General features: G+C 41.1%; 1 protein-coding gene across 2 annotated transcripts in view; it reads left to right on the top strand.

Annotated features, from left to right (window-relative positions):
* Positions 1 to 12,077, top strand: part of LOC124284207 (multiple epidermal growth factor-like domains protein 10) — a 62,810-nt gene that overhangs the window by 35,459 nt on the left and 15,274 nt on the right. Inside the window, exons 1-2 of one of the 2 annotated variants that reach the window (XM_046720273.1) lie at positions 4,004 to 4,176; positions 10,705 to 10,797. The exons of the other annotated variant lie outside the window; for it this stretch is intronic. Coding sequence (XP_046576229.1) covers positions 4,098 to 4,176; positions 10,705 to 10,797 — 172 coding nt within the window. The 5' untranslated portion in view covers positions 4,004 to 4,097. Of the gene's footprint in view, positions 1 to 4,003; positions 4,177 to 10,704; positions 10,798 to 12,077 lie in introns of those variants that run through there. 2 annotated transcript variants of the gene reach the window in all.

The following is a 12,077-nucleotide window of genomic DNA, read 5'->3' as shown; positions in this document are numbered from 1 at the left end:
CAGGGTACTATGGAAAACACTGTCACAAGAAATGTCTGCATTGTAGAGACAATGTGTGTGACCGCCATGGACGGTGTTCAGCCTGAACTGATGGATGGTTCGGAGAGAGATGTGACGAGGCTTGTGGGTGGTGCCTGGATGGTGTCTGTGAGGTGGACGGTATCTGTACTCGTGGGTGTAGGGGCGGGGCATACGGGAGTCACTGTCAGCACACATGCAGTGGGGATTGTGTAGCTTGTGATCAGAAGACAGGGGTTTGTAATGACGTAGGATCTGTTGATGCTGTGATAAAACCTGGTATGCTTGCAGGTACATGCTCCTTAATGTGTTCAGAGTATCAACACGTACTGTCATTTACCTTTGTACTTATCTACGTACTCTAAGATGCGAATAATAATTGTAAACACACATATTTAGATAGAGAGACAGAATCCAAGCCTAAATATTTAATGAAAAACGCATCAGCATCAGGAAGCAAATCTCATAAACTCCAAAGCCTCTCGGCACTGTGACTAAAGCTAGAAACTATCTCCTAAATGGTTTTGTGAAGTAGTTTCCAAATCAGTTTCGCCTCTATGTCCTCATGGCTTGGCAAACATATTGGTTTGAAGGTTCGGGCTTTGCAGTTTACCATTTTCACAGTACTATTTACCTAAAGAATCTCCCATCAAATTATCCAAGCACGATATTGTAAGGTTATCGGAAAACAGGTTCAGATATGTGCTGAATCTTACTTGTTGACAAAACGTTTAGGAAGTTTTGAAACATGCTTTTGTTGTATTATTTTTGAGGTTGTTGTCACAGGCAGCTTTCATACAGAAGTGAGTTGTTTCCTTTGTGCCAATTTCATGTCTTTCGCTAAGATGTTTTCCCACTTATCGTGTTTGTCTTGTTTCTAAATCTAGTACATTTGACACGTGTCATGTACTTGACACACGTAAGTAGGTGTTATGTTGTTTTTCTTGTTTCTATAAATCTTCAAACTGGGAATCGGTCGTCTACAAGTGATGGACAGATAACGTGTGTCTGACATGGTTCACACTGGCAAATATGTTCAGTGTGCCTCAGTCTGTAATTTGCAGACTTTGGATCAGGTTACTGCAGACACAATGGTCATTGACAAGACCCTCTCAAATTGACATCGGGAGGTAGATTCGGCTTCTTTGTTCAATGAACAACCCCTACTGGTCAAGTCATGACACACGTTGACTGTTTGCCTACTCACCAATGTATTCTGCCGCGATTGTTTACATACTCCTACACCGCCAGCATGTCACACAGTATCGGGGATTCCTTATGATAGGATCCGTGAAGGCCCGGTTTAGAATTGGTCTTCAGTAACCCATGCTTGTCGTAAGAGACGACTAACGGGATCGGGTCGTCAGGCTCGCTGGCTTGGTTGACACATGTCATCGGTTCCCAATTGCGCAGGTCGATGTTCATGCTGTTGATGTCTGGATTGTCTGGTCCAGACTCGATTATTTACAGACCGCAGCCATATAGCTGGAATATTGCTGAGTGCGGCGTAAAAGTTAACTCACTCACTCTCTCCTTACTGATATAGATGTATTAGAGTACATATAATGCTTACGTTTACATACAGATTGGAGTTACTCGATATTGTCATGTTTGCTATTCTGTGTGTGTACAGGTTTGTATGTAAATATACAAGAGAGCTACACAATAAAATGTCAATAACAAGGATGAACGAGTTGTTGATAATTCATTCGAACGTTGAGGACGATCTTTTAAGGAGGTACAGTGAGTTGTTCCCGTCGATGTAACTGGGCAACATAGATGAAGGCAATGGCTGAACCCCTCGTATCTAAATGTGGGAATCTGAAATGGGAGAAATTTTACCTGTAATGGCCGTCAACTGTTTTAGTGGTTGTGAGAATATTAAGGAAATACCGACCTGAGTCTCTTGTTCCTACTGACGTAGCTTGTTTTGGGAACCGTATTGGGCTCGTTTGGGCGTCGTCCTGATTAATACATCACTCTGATAATTAACTAGACAGAGCTGATTACTCAGCCAGAGAGAACAGAGAAAGCTGCTGAGTACTTCTGAATATTTCCGAGTGAAATATCTATCACTCCGTATATATAAAGACTCTTGACCTCAGATGTAAATTCGGAACTTACTATTGAAATATGACCACTAAACTTCTGGGCCCCGATCCACAAAGCGTTCGTAATGTTACGACTCTATAAAGGCCAGTTAAATTAGCAAAATGGTCGGAAAAAGATGATGAAGAAATGAATCTTGGCAGGTATGTTCTACAAACCTTCCTACATAACATACTAAAAGTCCCCTAAAATACCACTTGAGCTAAATCCATAGTGCACGTGCAAACATGGCTACCCTATGCAATTTTTTGCTAACCTAGAAGTCCAATTGTGCTCCATAAAATAATCACAACTTCTCTATTTCTGTACATAAGTACATACATGTTTGACAACTGAGTGAATATATCTCAAGATTGTTGACTATTATTTCAGAAAGAAAAAAATTCTGTGGCCCTTTTTTTGTGCTAAAAATAGAAGTTATATATATTTTTACCCTTGGGTGACACAAAGACCTATAGGTATAATGATAAGGCTTAGATATATCCAAAAGACCTTGAAGTGTATTGTTCAATGTCTTTTACACCACAAACCACCGAATATAACTTCATAAAATCATATTTTAACATTTTGACTGAAACTGAAAATTTGCAATTTTTTTGCATTTTTAAAAGTCAATGAAAACTCAATAAGTGGCCAAACAATAGCAATAATTTGATGTTTTACACCCAAAAATCAAGCAAGTGAAATTTCATAACTTCATAAAAACACATTTAAGTAACCATTTCCATGCTTTAAAAGGAGATATCGCCCTTGGATACTCACAATTTCAAGAAAATATCATAACTCAACCTGACAGTACCTAAAAATAACTGATATTCTGCAGAAAACCAAGACTATCAAACACTATTTACAGATTATGTAACACGCTATCTTCAAACACGTATGACTAAACATCTATAAAGATAATTTCATTCTAATATCGAATGTTCTCGTCACGATATGGCTGAAATATTGCCGATGTGACGTTAAATAATAACTCACTCACTCACTCTATAAAGATAGTTTTCTTTTCCTTGTCAGTCTGTAGGAAGTTGAAGGCTGTGGCTCATCTTCAACTTCACGCTCATCAGCGTGGCTGTAAGACAATTCATGAGATGTTTCATCAGATGGTAATACCTGATCTTCTTCATCCTCCTCTGCAAGGTATACTGTGTTTGAATTGCTGCAACTACCGTTTTGTGAACAACATGACGGCTTTTTGCTTTCACCGTCTGTACAAGGCTGATGTAATGTCACAACCAGTCATGGCATGGAGAAAGAGCAACCCAGAATTGAAGCTCTTGCTTGCCGTACCCACGAAATGCTATATAGACGATCAGCAGTCTTTCCGCTACCAGTTTTAAGGAAGTACAATCTTTCTGAAGCACACAAATGCATGAGGAGCACAAGAAGATCAACATCAGTCCCAACAACAATGGCTTTGTGCCCATTGTCAGCACAATCAATACCTGTTTGTACAATGAGAAGGTCAGCGGGCACATAGACAGACAAACAGGCACGGCGGCCACACACATAGACAGACAGGCAAGGAGGGCACATAGACAGATAGGCAGGCAGTGGGCACAAAGTCAGGCAGGCACACAGACAGACACGCACGGTGGACACACGGGCAGACAGACAGGCTGACAGGGACGGCGGACACACATGCAGACAGGGACGGCGAGCTCACAGACAGACATGCACGATGGGCACACAGATTTGTACAACCCACTGAAACAACTTTTGTATTGGGTGTAAAGGTCAGCGTCACCCGGAAAACAAGTTTTGAAGATATGTTTATTTATACTCTGCCACTCCTTCATTCTTTACATTGACTGCCCATTCACTACAGGATTTAATTCAAGATTCTGTGCCTCACTTCCTGCTGTCTGTCTTGATCTGCCCCTTCGTATCTGGCCCAGTCCCTCACTCAGCACCGCACATGTCGCTCTGTCCGTTCTCAGCATAAACGTCTCCTCGTTATTCCCACTATGAAGACTTCTACATATGGCGAAAGGCCATTTTCATATGCAGCCTCCACAACCTGGAATCAACTACCTCAATATATACGTGAGTGTACAGAACTTTCTACTTTTAAATCCTTACTAAAGGCTCACTTCTGCATATTAGCCTATGAGTCCAAACAAAATCCATTGAATTGTGTTCCATGTATTGCTAGTCTTTCATTATCTTTTAATGTTTGTTTTATATAATTCTATATCTTGTGCTTTGAACATGTTTTACATGGAAAATAGTGCATTACACGCATGCTTATATTATCATCATTATATCCTTTTTTCTGATTGCCCTTAACGTAGGTTAATTTTTATAACATGTAATACACAACCCTTTAAAGATCTACACTTTTACTATCCCTGTCAGTGGATCAGTCGTCACCTCGTTAGCAACTCCCTGGGGAGTATACAACCAAAGATTATCAACTTGACGACCGCTGTAGTCGTGATTATGTGCCACCAAGTCAGACAACTGTCGCCCCGTGTCGGTACTATTGAATCAGTTCATGCATTTTACACTCAAGTGCAGTGCACGTAAGGAGATAACATGTCACCCCGCTGATCTGTTGTTAATATAGAATTAGGCACCCCTCCATAAAACTCTTTTCTTCGAGCCTGTTACTAGTATGTATTACTCTTTCCTTATTTACAACGAGGAGTGTTGTTTCGGTGTAGATTCTACCACCCTCTTCAAGCAAGTACTTAGTACTCCAACTTCAGTTGCCTCTCAAAGAAGTTATTCGTCGTCTTCATGTAGACGTATCAATCATAAATTGCTTGACAACAGCGTCAGAATCTACACCGAAACGCCGCTCTTTCTTGTAAATGGAGAAGTTGTGCATCTATACACCAGTCATTATTAGAATGTATTAGATTTGTACGACGGCAGCCAGTAACAAATATAGTCTGGACAGGACAATCTAGTGATGGATATCGAGGACAACGATCCATTCTGTCGGAATACAAAGACAGGATATCAATCACCCATGACACCATCCGTGTTTGCGAAAATGATATAATAGGGATCATAAATAATAAAAAAGGATTGAAGTAGCGCTCAAAATGTACGATTATATTATCACGTGTTCATAATGTTCATTTTCTGAACACATATACAGCAGTATTTTCTCCTCTGGTGCATGTGATGTATATATGTTGTACATGTGTTGTATATGGTGTGTGTGTGATGTATATATGTTGTACATGTGTTGTATATGGTGTGTATGTGATGTATATATGATGTACATGTGTTGTATATCGTGTGTATGTGATGTATGTATGTTGTACATGTGTTGTATATGGTGTGTATGTGATGTATATATGATGTACATGTGTTGTATATGGTGTGAATGTGATGCATATATGTTGTACATGTGTTGTATATGGTGTGTATGTGATGTATATATGTTGTACATGTGTTGTATATGGTGTGTATGTGGTGTTTATATGTTGTACATGTGTTGTATATGGTGTGAATGTGATGTATATATGTTGTACATGTGTTGTATATGGTGTGTATGTGATGTATATATGTTGGACATGTGTTGTATATGGTGTGAGTGTGATGTATACATTTTGCAAATGTGTTGTATATGGTGTGTATCTGATGTATGTATGTTGTACATGTGTTGTATATGGAGTGTGTGTGATGTATATGTGTTACAAATGTATTGTATATGGTGTGTATGTGATGTATATATGTTGTACATGTGTTGTATATGGTGTGTGTGTGATGTATATGTTTTACAAATGTGTTGTATATGGTTTGTATGTGATGTATGTATGTTGTACATGTGTTGTATATGGTGTGTATGTGATGTTTGTATATTGCAAATGTGTTGTATATGGTGTGTGTGTGATGTATGTATGTTGTACATGTGTCGTATATGGTGTGTTTGTGATGTATGTATGTTGTACATGTGTTGTATATGGTGTGTATGTGATGTATGTATGTTGCAAATGTGTCGTATATGGTGTGCATTTGATGTATGTATGTTGTACATGTGTCGTATATGGTGTGTATGTGATGTATGTATGTTGTACATGTGTTGTATATGGTGTGTATGTGATGTATGTATGTTGCAAATGTGTTGTATATGGTGTGTATGTGATGTATATATGTTGTACATGTGTTGTATATGGTGTGTATGTGATGTATGTATGTTGCCAATGTGTTGTATATGGTGTGTATGTGATGTATGTATGTTGTACATGTGTCGTATATGGTGTGTATGTGATGTATGTATGTTGTACATGTGTTGTATATGGTGTGTATGTGATGTATGTATATTGTACATGTGTTCTATATGGTGTGTATGTGATGTTTGTATGTTGTACATGTGTTGTATATGGTGTGTATGTGATGTATATATGTTGTACATGTGTTGTATATGGTGTGAATGTGAGGTATATATGTTGTACATGTGTTGTATATGGTGTGTATGTGATGTATATATGTTGTACATGTGTTGTATATGGTGTGTATGTGATGTATATATGTTGTACATGTATTTGTATATGGTTGTGAATGTGATGTATATATATGTTGTACATGTGTTGTATATGAGTTATGTATGTGATGTATATATGTTGTACATGTGTTGTATATGAGTGTTATTATGTATGTGATGTATATATGTTGTACATGTGTTGTATATGGTGTGTATGTGATGTATGTATGTTGTACATGTGTTGTATATGGTGTGAATGTGATGCATATATGTTGTACATGTGTTGTATATGGTGTGTATGTGATGTATATATGTTGTACATGTGTTGTATATGGTGTGTATGTGGTGTTTATATATTGTACATGTATTTGTATATGGTGAATATGATGTATATATGTTGTATATGTGTGTTGTATATAGTGTGTATGTGATGTATATATGTTCTACATGTGTTGTATATGGTGTGTATGTTTGTTGTACATGTGTTGTATATGGTATGTATGTGATGTATGTATGTTGTACATGTGTTGTATATGGTGTGTATGTGATGTATATATATTGTACATGTGTTGTATATGGTGTGTCTGTGATGTATATATGTTGCACATGTGTTGTATATGGTGTGAGTGTGATGTATACATTTTGCAAATGTGTTGTATATGGTGTGTATCTGATGTATGTATGTTGTACATGTGTTGTATATGGGTGTGTGTGATGTATATAATGTTACAAATGTATTGTATATGTTATTGTGTGTGATGTATATATGTTGTACATGTGTTGTATATGGTGTGTGTGATGTATATGTTTACAAATGTGTTGTATATGGTTTGTTTGTGATGTATGTATGTTGTACATGTGTTGTATATGGTGTGTATGTGATGTTTGTATATTACAAATGTGTTGTATATAGTTATTATGTGTGATGTATATTTGTACATGTGTCATATATAGTGTGTTTAATGATGTATGTATGTTGTACATGTATTTGTATATAAGTGTGTATGTGATGTATGTATGTTGCCAAATGTGTCGTATATGGTGTGCATTTGATGTGTGTATTATTGTTATTACATGTGTCGTATATTAGTGTGTATGATGATGTATGTATGTTGTACATGTGTTGTATATAGTGTGTAATGTGATGTATGTATGTTGCCAAATGTGTTTGTATATCGATATTATGTATGTGATGTATATATGTTGTACATGTGTTGTATATGGTGTGTATGTGATGTGTGTATGTATATGCCAATGTGTTGTATATGGTGTGTATGTGATGTATGTATGTTGTATGTGTCATATATGGTGTATATGTGATGTATGTATGTTTACATGTGTTGTATATATAGTGTGTATGTGATGTATGTATATTGTACATGTGTTCTATATGGTGTGTATATGTGATGTTTGTATGTTGTACATGTTTTGTATATGGTGTGTGTATGTGATGTATATATGTTGTACATGTGTTGTATATAGTTGTGAATGTAAGGTATATATGTTGTACATGTGTTGTATATGGTGTGTATGTGATGTATATATGTTGTACATATGTGTTGTATATGGTGTGTGTATGTGATGTATATATGTTGTACATGTGTTGTATATGGTGTGTATGTGTGATGTATATATGTTTTTACATGTGTTGTATATGGTGTGAATGTGAGGTATATATGTTGTACATGTGTTGTAATGTGTGTGTGTATGTGATGTATATATGTTGTACATGTGTTGTATATAGTATGTATGTGATGTATATATGTTGTACATGTGTTGTATATATGGTGTGTGTATGTGATGTATGTATGTTGTACATGTGTTGTTTATGGTGTGAATGTGATGCATATATGTTGTACATGTGTTGTATATGGTGTGTATGTGATGTATATATGTTGTACATGTGTTGTATATGGTGTGTATGTGGTGTTTATATGTTGTACATGTGTTGTATATGGTGTGAATGTGATGTATGTATGTTGTACATGTGTTGTATATGGTGTGTATGTGATGTATATATGTTCTACATGTGTTGTATATGGTGTGTATGTTTGTTGTACATGTGTTGTATATGGTGTGTATGTGATGTACACAGACAGACAGGAATGGTGGGCAGACAGACAGGCACACGGTGGGCAGACAGACAGATATGTTGGGCAGACAGGCACGGCGGGCACAGAGACATACAGATACGGTGGACAGACTGACAGACAGGCACGGTGGGCACACAGACAGACAGATATGGTGGGCACACAGACAGACAAATATGGTGGGCAGACAGACAGACGGGGACGCTGGGCAGGCAGACAGGGACGTCGAGCACACCGACAGGCGACAGGGACGAAGGACAGACAGACAGGCACGGTGGGCACAAAGACAGACAAATATGGTGGGCAGACCGACAGACAGGCACGGTGGGCAGACAGACAGGGACGGCGGACAAACAGGCAGACAGGGACGGCGAGCACAGAGACAGGCAGACAGGGACGAAGGAAAGACAGACAGGCACGGTGGGCACACACATAGACAGGCACGTAGGACAGACAGGCGCGACGGGCACACAGACAGACATGCACGGTGGGCACACAGACAGGCACGGTGGACACACAGACAGGCATGTTGGGCACACAGACAGACAGGCGAACGGGCACATAGACAGAGAGGCACGGAGGACAGACAGACAGGCATGTTTGGCACACAGACAGAGAAGCATGTTGGGCAGACAGTAAGCTCAGGCACGGTGGGCACACAAACAGACAGGCACGGTGGTCACACATACATACAGGCACGGTGGACAGACAGACAGGCACGGAGGACAGACAGGCAGGCACGGTGGACACACAGACAGGCATGTTGGGCACACAGACAGACAGGCACGATGGGCACACAAACAGACACTCACGGTGGGCACACATATAGACAGGTACGGTGGGCACACAGACAGACAGGCACGATGGGCACACAGACAGAGAGGCACGGTGGGCACACATACAGACATGTAGGGTGGGAACACAGACAGACAGGCACAGAGGACAGACAGACAGGCACAGTGGACAGACAGACATGCACGGAGGACAGACAGACAGGCACGGTGGGCACACAGACAGACAGGCACGGAGGACAGACAGACAGGCACGATGGGCACACAAACAGACAGTCACCGTGGGCACACATACAGACGGCACGGTGGGCACACAGACAGACAGGCACGGAGGACAGACAGACAGGCACGGTGGGCACACAAACAGACAGGCAGGGTGCACACACAGACACACAGGCACGACGGGCACACAGACAGAGAGGCACGGTGGGCACACATACAGACATGCAGGGCGGGAACACAGACAGACAGGCACGGAGGAGAGACAGACAGGCACAGTGGACAGACAGACATGCACGGAGGACAGACAGGCAGGCACGGTGGGCACACAGACAGACAGGCACGGAGGACAGACAGACAGGCACGGTGGACACACAGACAGACATTTTGGGCACACAGACAGACAGGCATGTTGGGCACACAGACAGAAAGGTACGTTGGGTCCACAGACAGACGGGCACGGTGGGCACACAGTCGGACAGGCACGGTGGGCACACAGACAGGCGGACAGGGACAGACACACAAGCACGCACGAACGCATACGGTTCTGACGTCATTGTTCTTGAGAACATAATTCATTATAAAGGGTCGCAATAAGGTGAAACATATATATTTTATAATGTTAAGTAACTGTAAATGCTCAGTGAATGTCGAATAGATTAATATGGGCCAAGGTACCTTCCGCGAGTGTAATCTAAAATAAAACCTCCACGCTACAAGTAGGTAAGTGATATAATGATTATGACTCACTGCAAAACTTTTGTATGGGTTTTGTATGGAATCCGAGAAGGGACATTGTCGCGTTGTCGCCCTCTCAAAAACAAGCACAATGAGGCAAACTTAACCAAAGCGCGACAACCTACCACTGGACGCATAAAAGCATGTCTACATATGTGATATTGCTACAACTTGTAACGTAGTTAGAGAACATGCGTCCTTCTCCACCTAGTCCACTATTGCTTGTTAAGAAACAAACTTGCTTTCCCTTCAGGTAATCCAGTTATCTTTTAAACCTTATATCTGTTTTCATCAGTAGATCACGTGTCCCCTGGAACAATGAAAGGCGGACAGATCCTGTCGCTTGTGGTGCTGATCTCTGCCCTGCTTGCTGTGACACACTCTCTTGGTAAATACACGTTTATAATGATACAATGGAATTGTACCATGGTTATTGGATTAAAAATGAAAAGAAAATGAAATTTGTTCAAGTTAAATTTGTCATATTCATATGGTTTCCTAAATACAATACGGGTTATTTTTTCTGACACTTCTAATTTTTAACATACAATATAATTGTTTTCAGAGCACCATAGTCACGACTCATGTAAGACAAGTGGGTGTAGACATGGGAATGGTCGTCTTAGATGTCAGTCATGTAACACCGGGTGTCACGGATCAAACTGCAGCTCTACATGCCAAGGACGTTGTGACGGAGACGGATGTGACAGGTCCACTGGAGAATGTTTCAGATGTAGGCCAGGGTTCTATGGACGACACTGCGACACACCCTGTCCACCACGATGTTCCAGCTTTCCGGTAGGTGGCGCTGTCTACTGTGACAAACATACAGGTGCTTGTTCTGAATCTTGTGGTGAAGGGTGGACCGGGGCACACTGTGATGGACGATGTCCACTCAACTGCAAGGGACTGTCTTCAGTCTGTCACATACACACAGGAGAATGTCTTGATGGGTGTGATGGAAAATGGGCAGGGGGCTTCTGTAACATGACATGTGACAACTGTCTGATGGGAAGGTGCAGCATCACTGGGTACTGTCTACATGGATGTGAAGCAGGCTTCTATGGACAGAAGTGCGAAGATAGATGCCAGCATTGCGCGACCACTGGTTGTGACAGACAGACTGGGGTATGTGAACAGTGTCTTCCAGGTTACCATGGACACCGTTGCAGTAACACGTGCCCCGAGAAGTGCTACAAAGGAAGAGATGGACTCAAGCACTGTGATCGACATACTTCAGTTTGTCAGGAAGGATGTGAGACTGGGTGGCACGGGTCACACTGTCACACCCCGTGTAGTGCCCCCTGCAAGTCTTCCCTGTGTTACAGCCATGATGGATCGTGCGTGGAGGGCTGTGTTCCAGGGTACTATGGAAAACACTGCCACAAGAAATGTCTGCATTGTAGAGACAATGTGTGTGACCGCCATGGACGGTGTTCAGCCTGTACTGATGGATGGTTCGGAGAGAGATGTGACGAGGCTTGTGGCTCGTGTCTGGATGGTGTATGTGAGGTGGACGGTATCTGTACTCGTGGGTGTAGGGGCGGGGCATACGGGAGTCACTGTCAGCACACATGCAGTGGGGATTGTGTAGCTTGTGATCAGAAGACAGGGGTTTGTAATGACGTAGGGTCTGTTGATGCTGTGATAAAACCTGGTATGCTTGCA

The sequence above is a fragment of the Haliotis rubra genome, unplaced genomic scaffold (genome assembly GCF_003918875.1).
Source record: "Haliotis rubra isolate DU_JTF1 unplaced genomic scaffold, ASM391887v1 Scf330, whole genome shotgun sequence".
Lineage (NCBI taxonomy): Eukaryota > Metazoa > Mollusca > Gastropoda > Lepetellida > Haliotidae > Haliotis > Haliotis rubra.
This window is presented reverse-complemented; position numbering and strand designations above follow the sequence as displayed.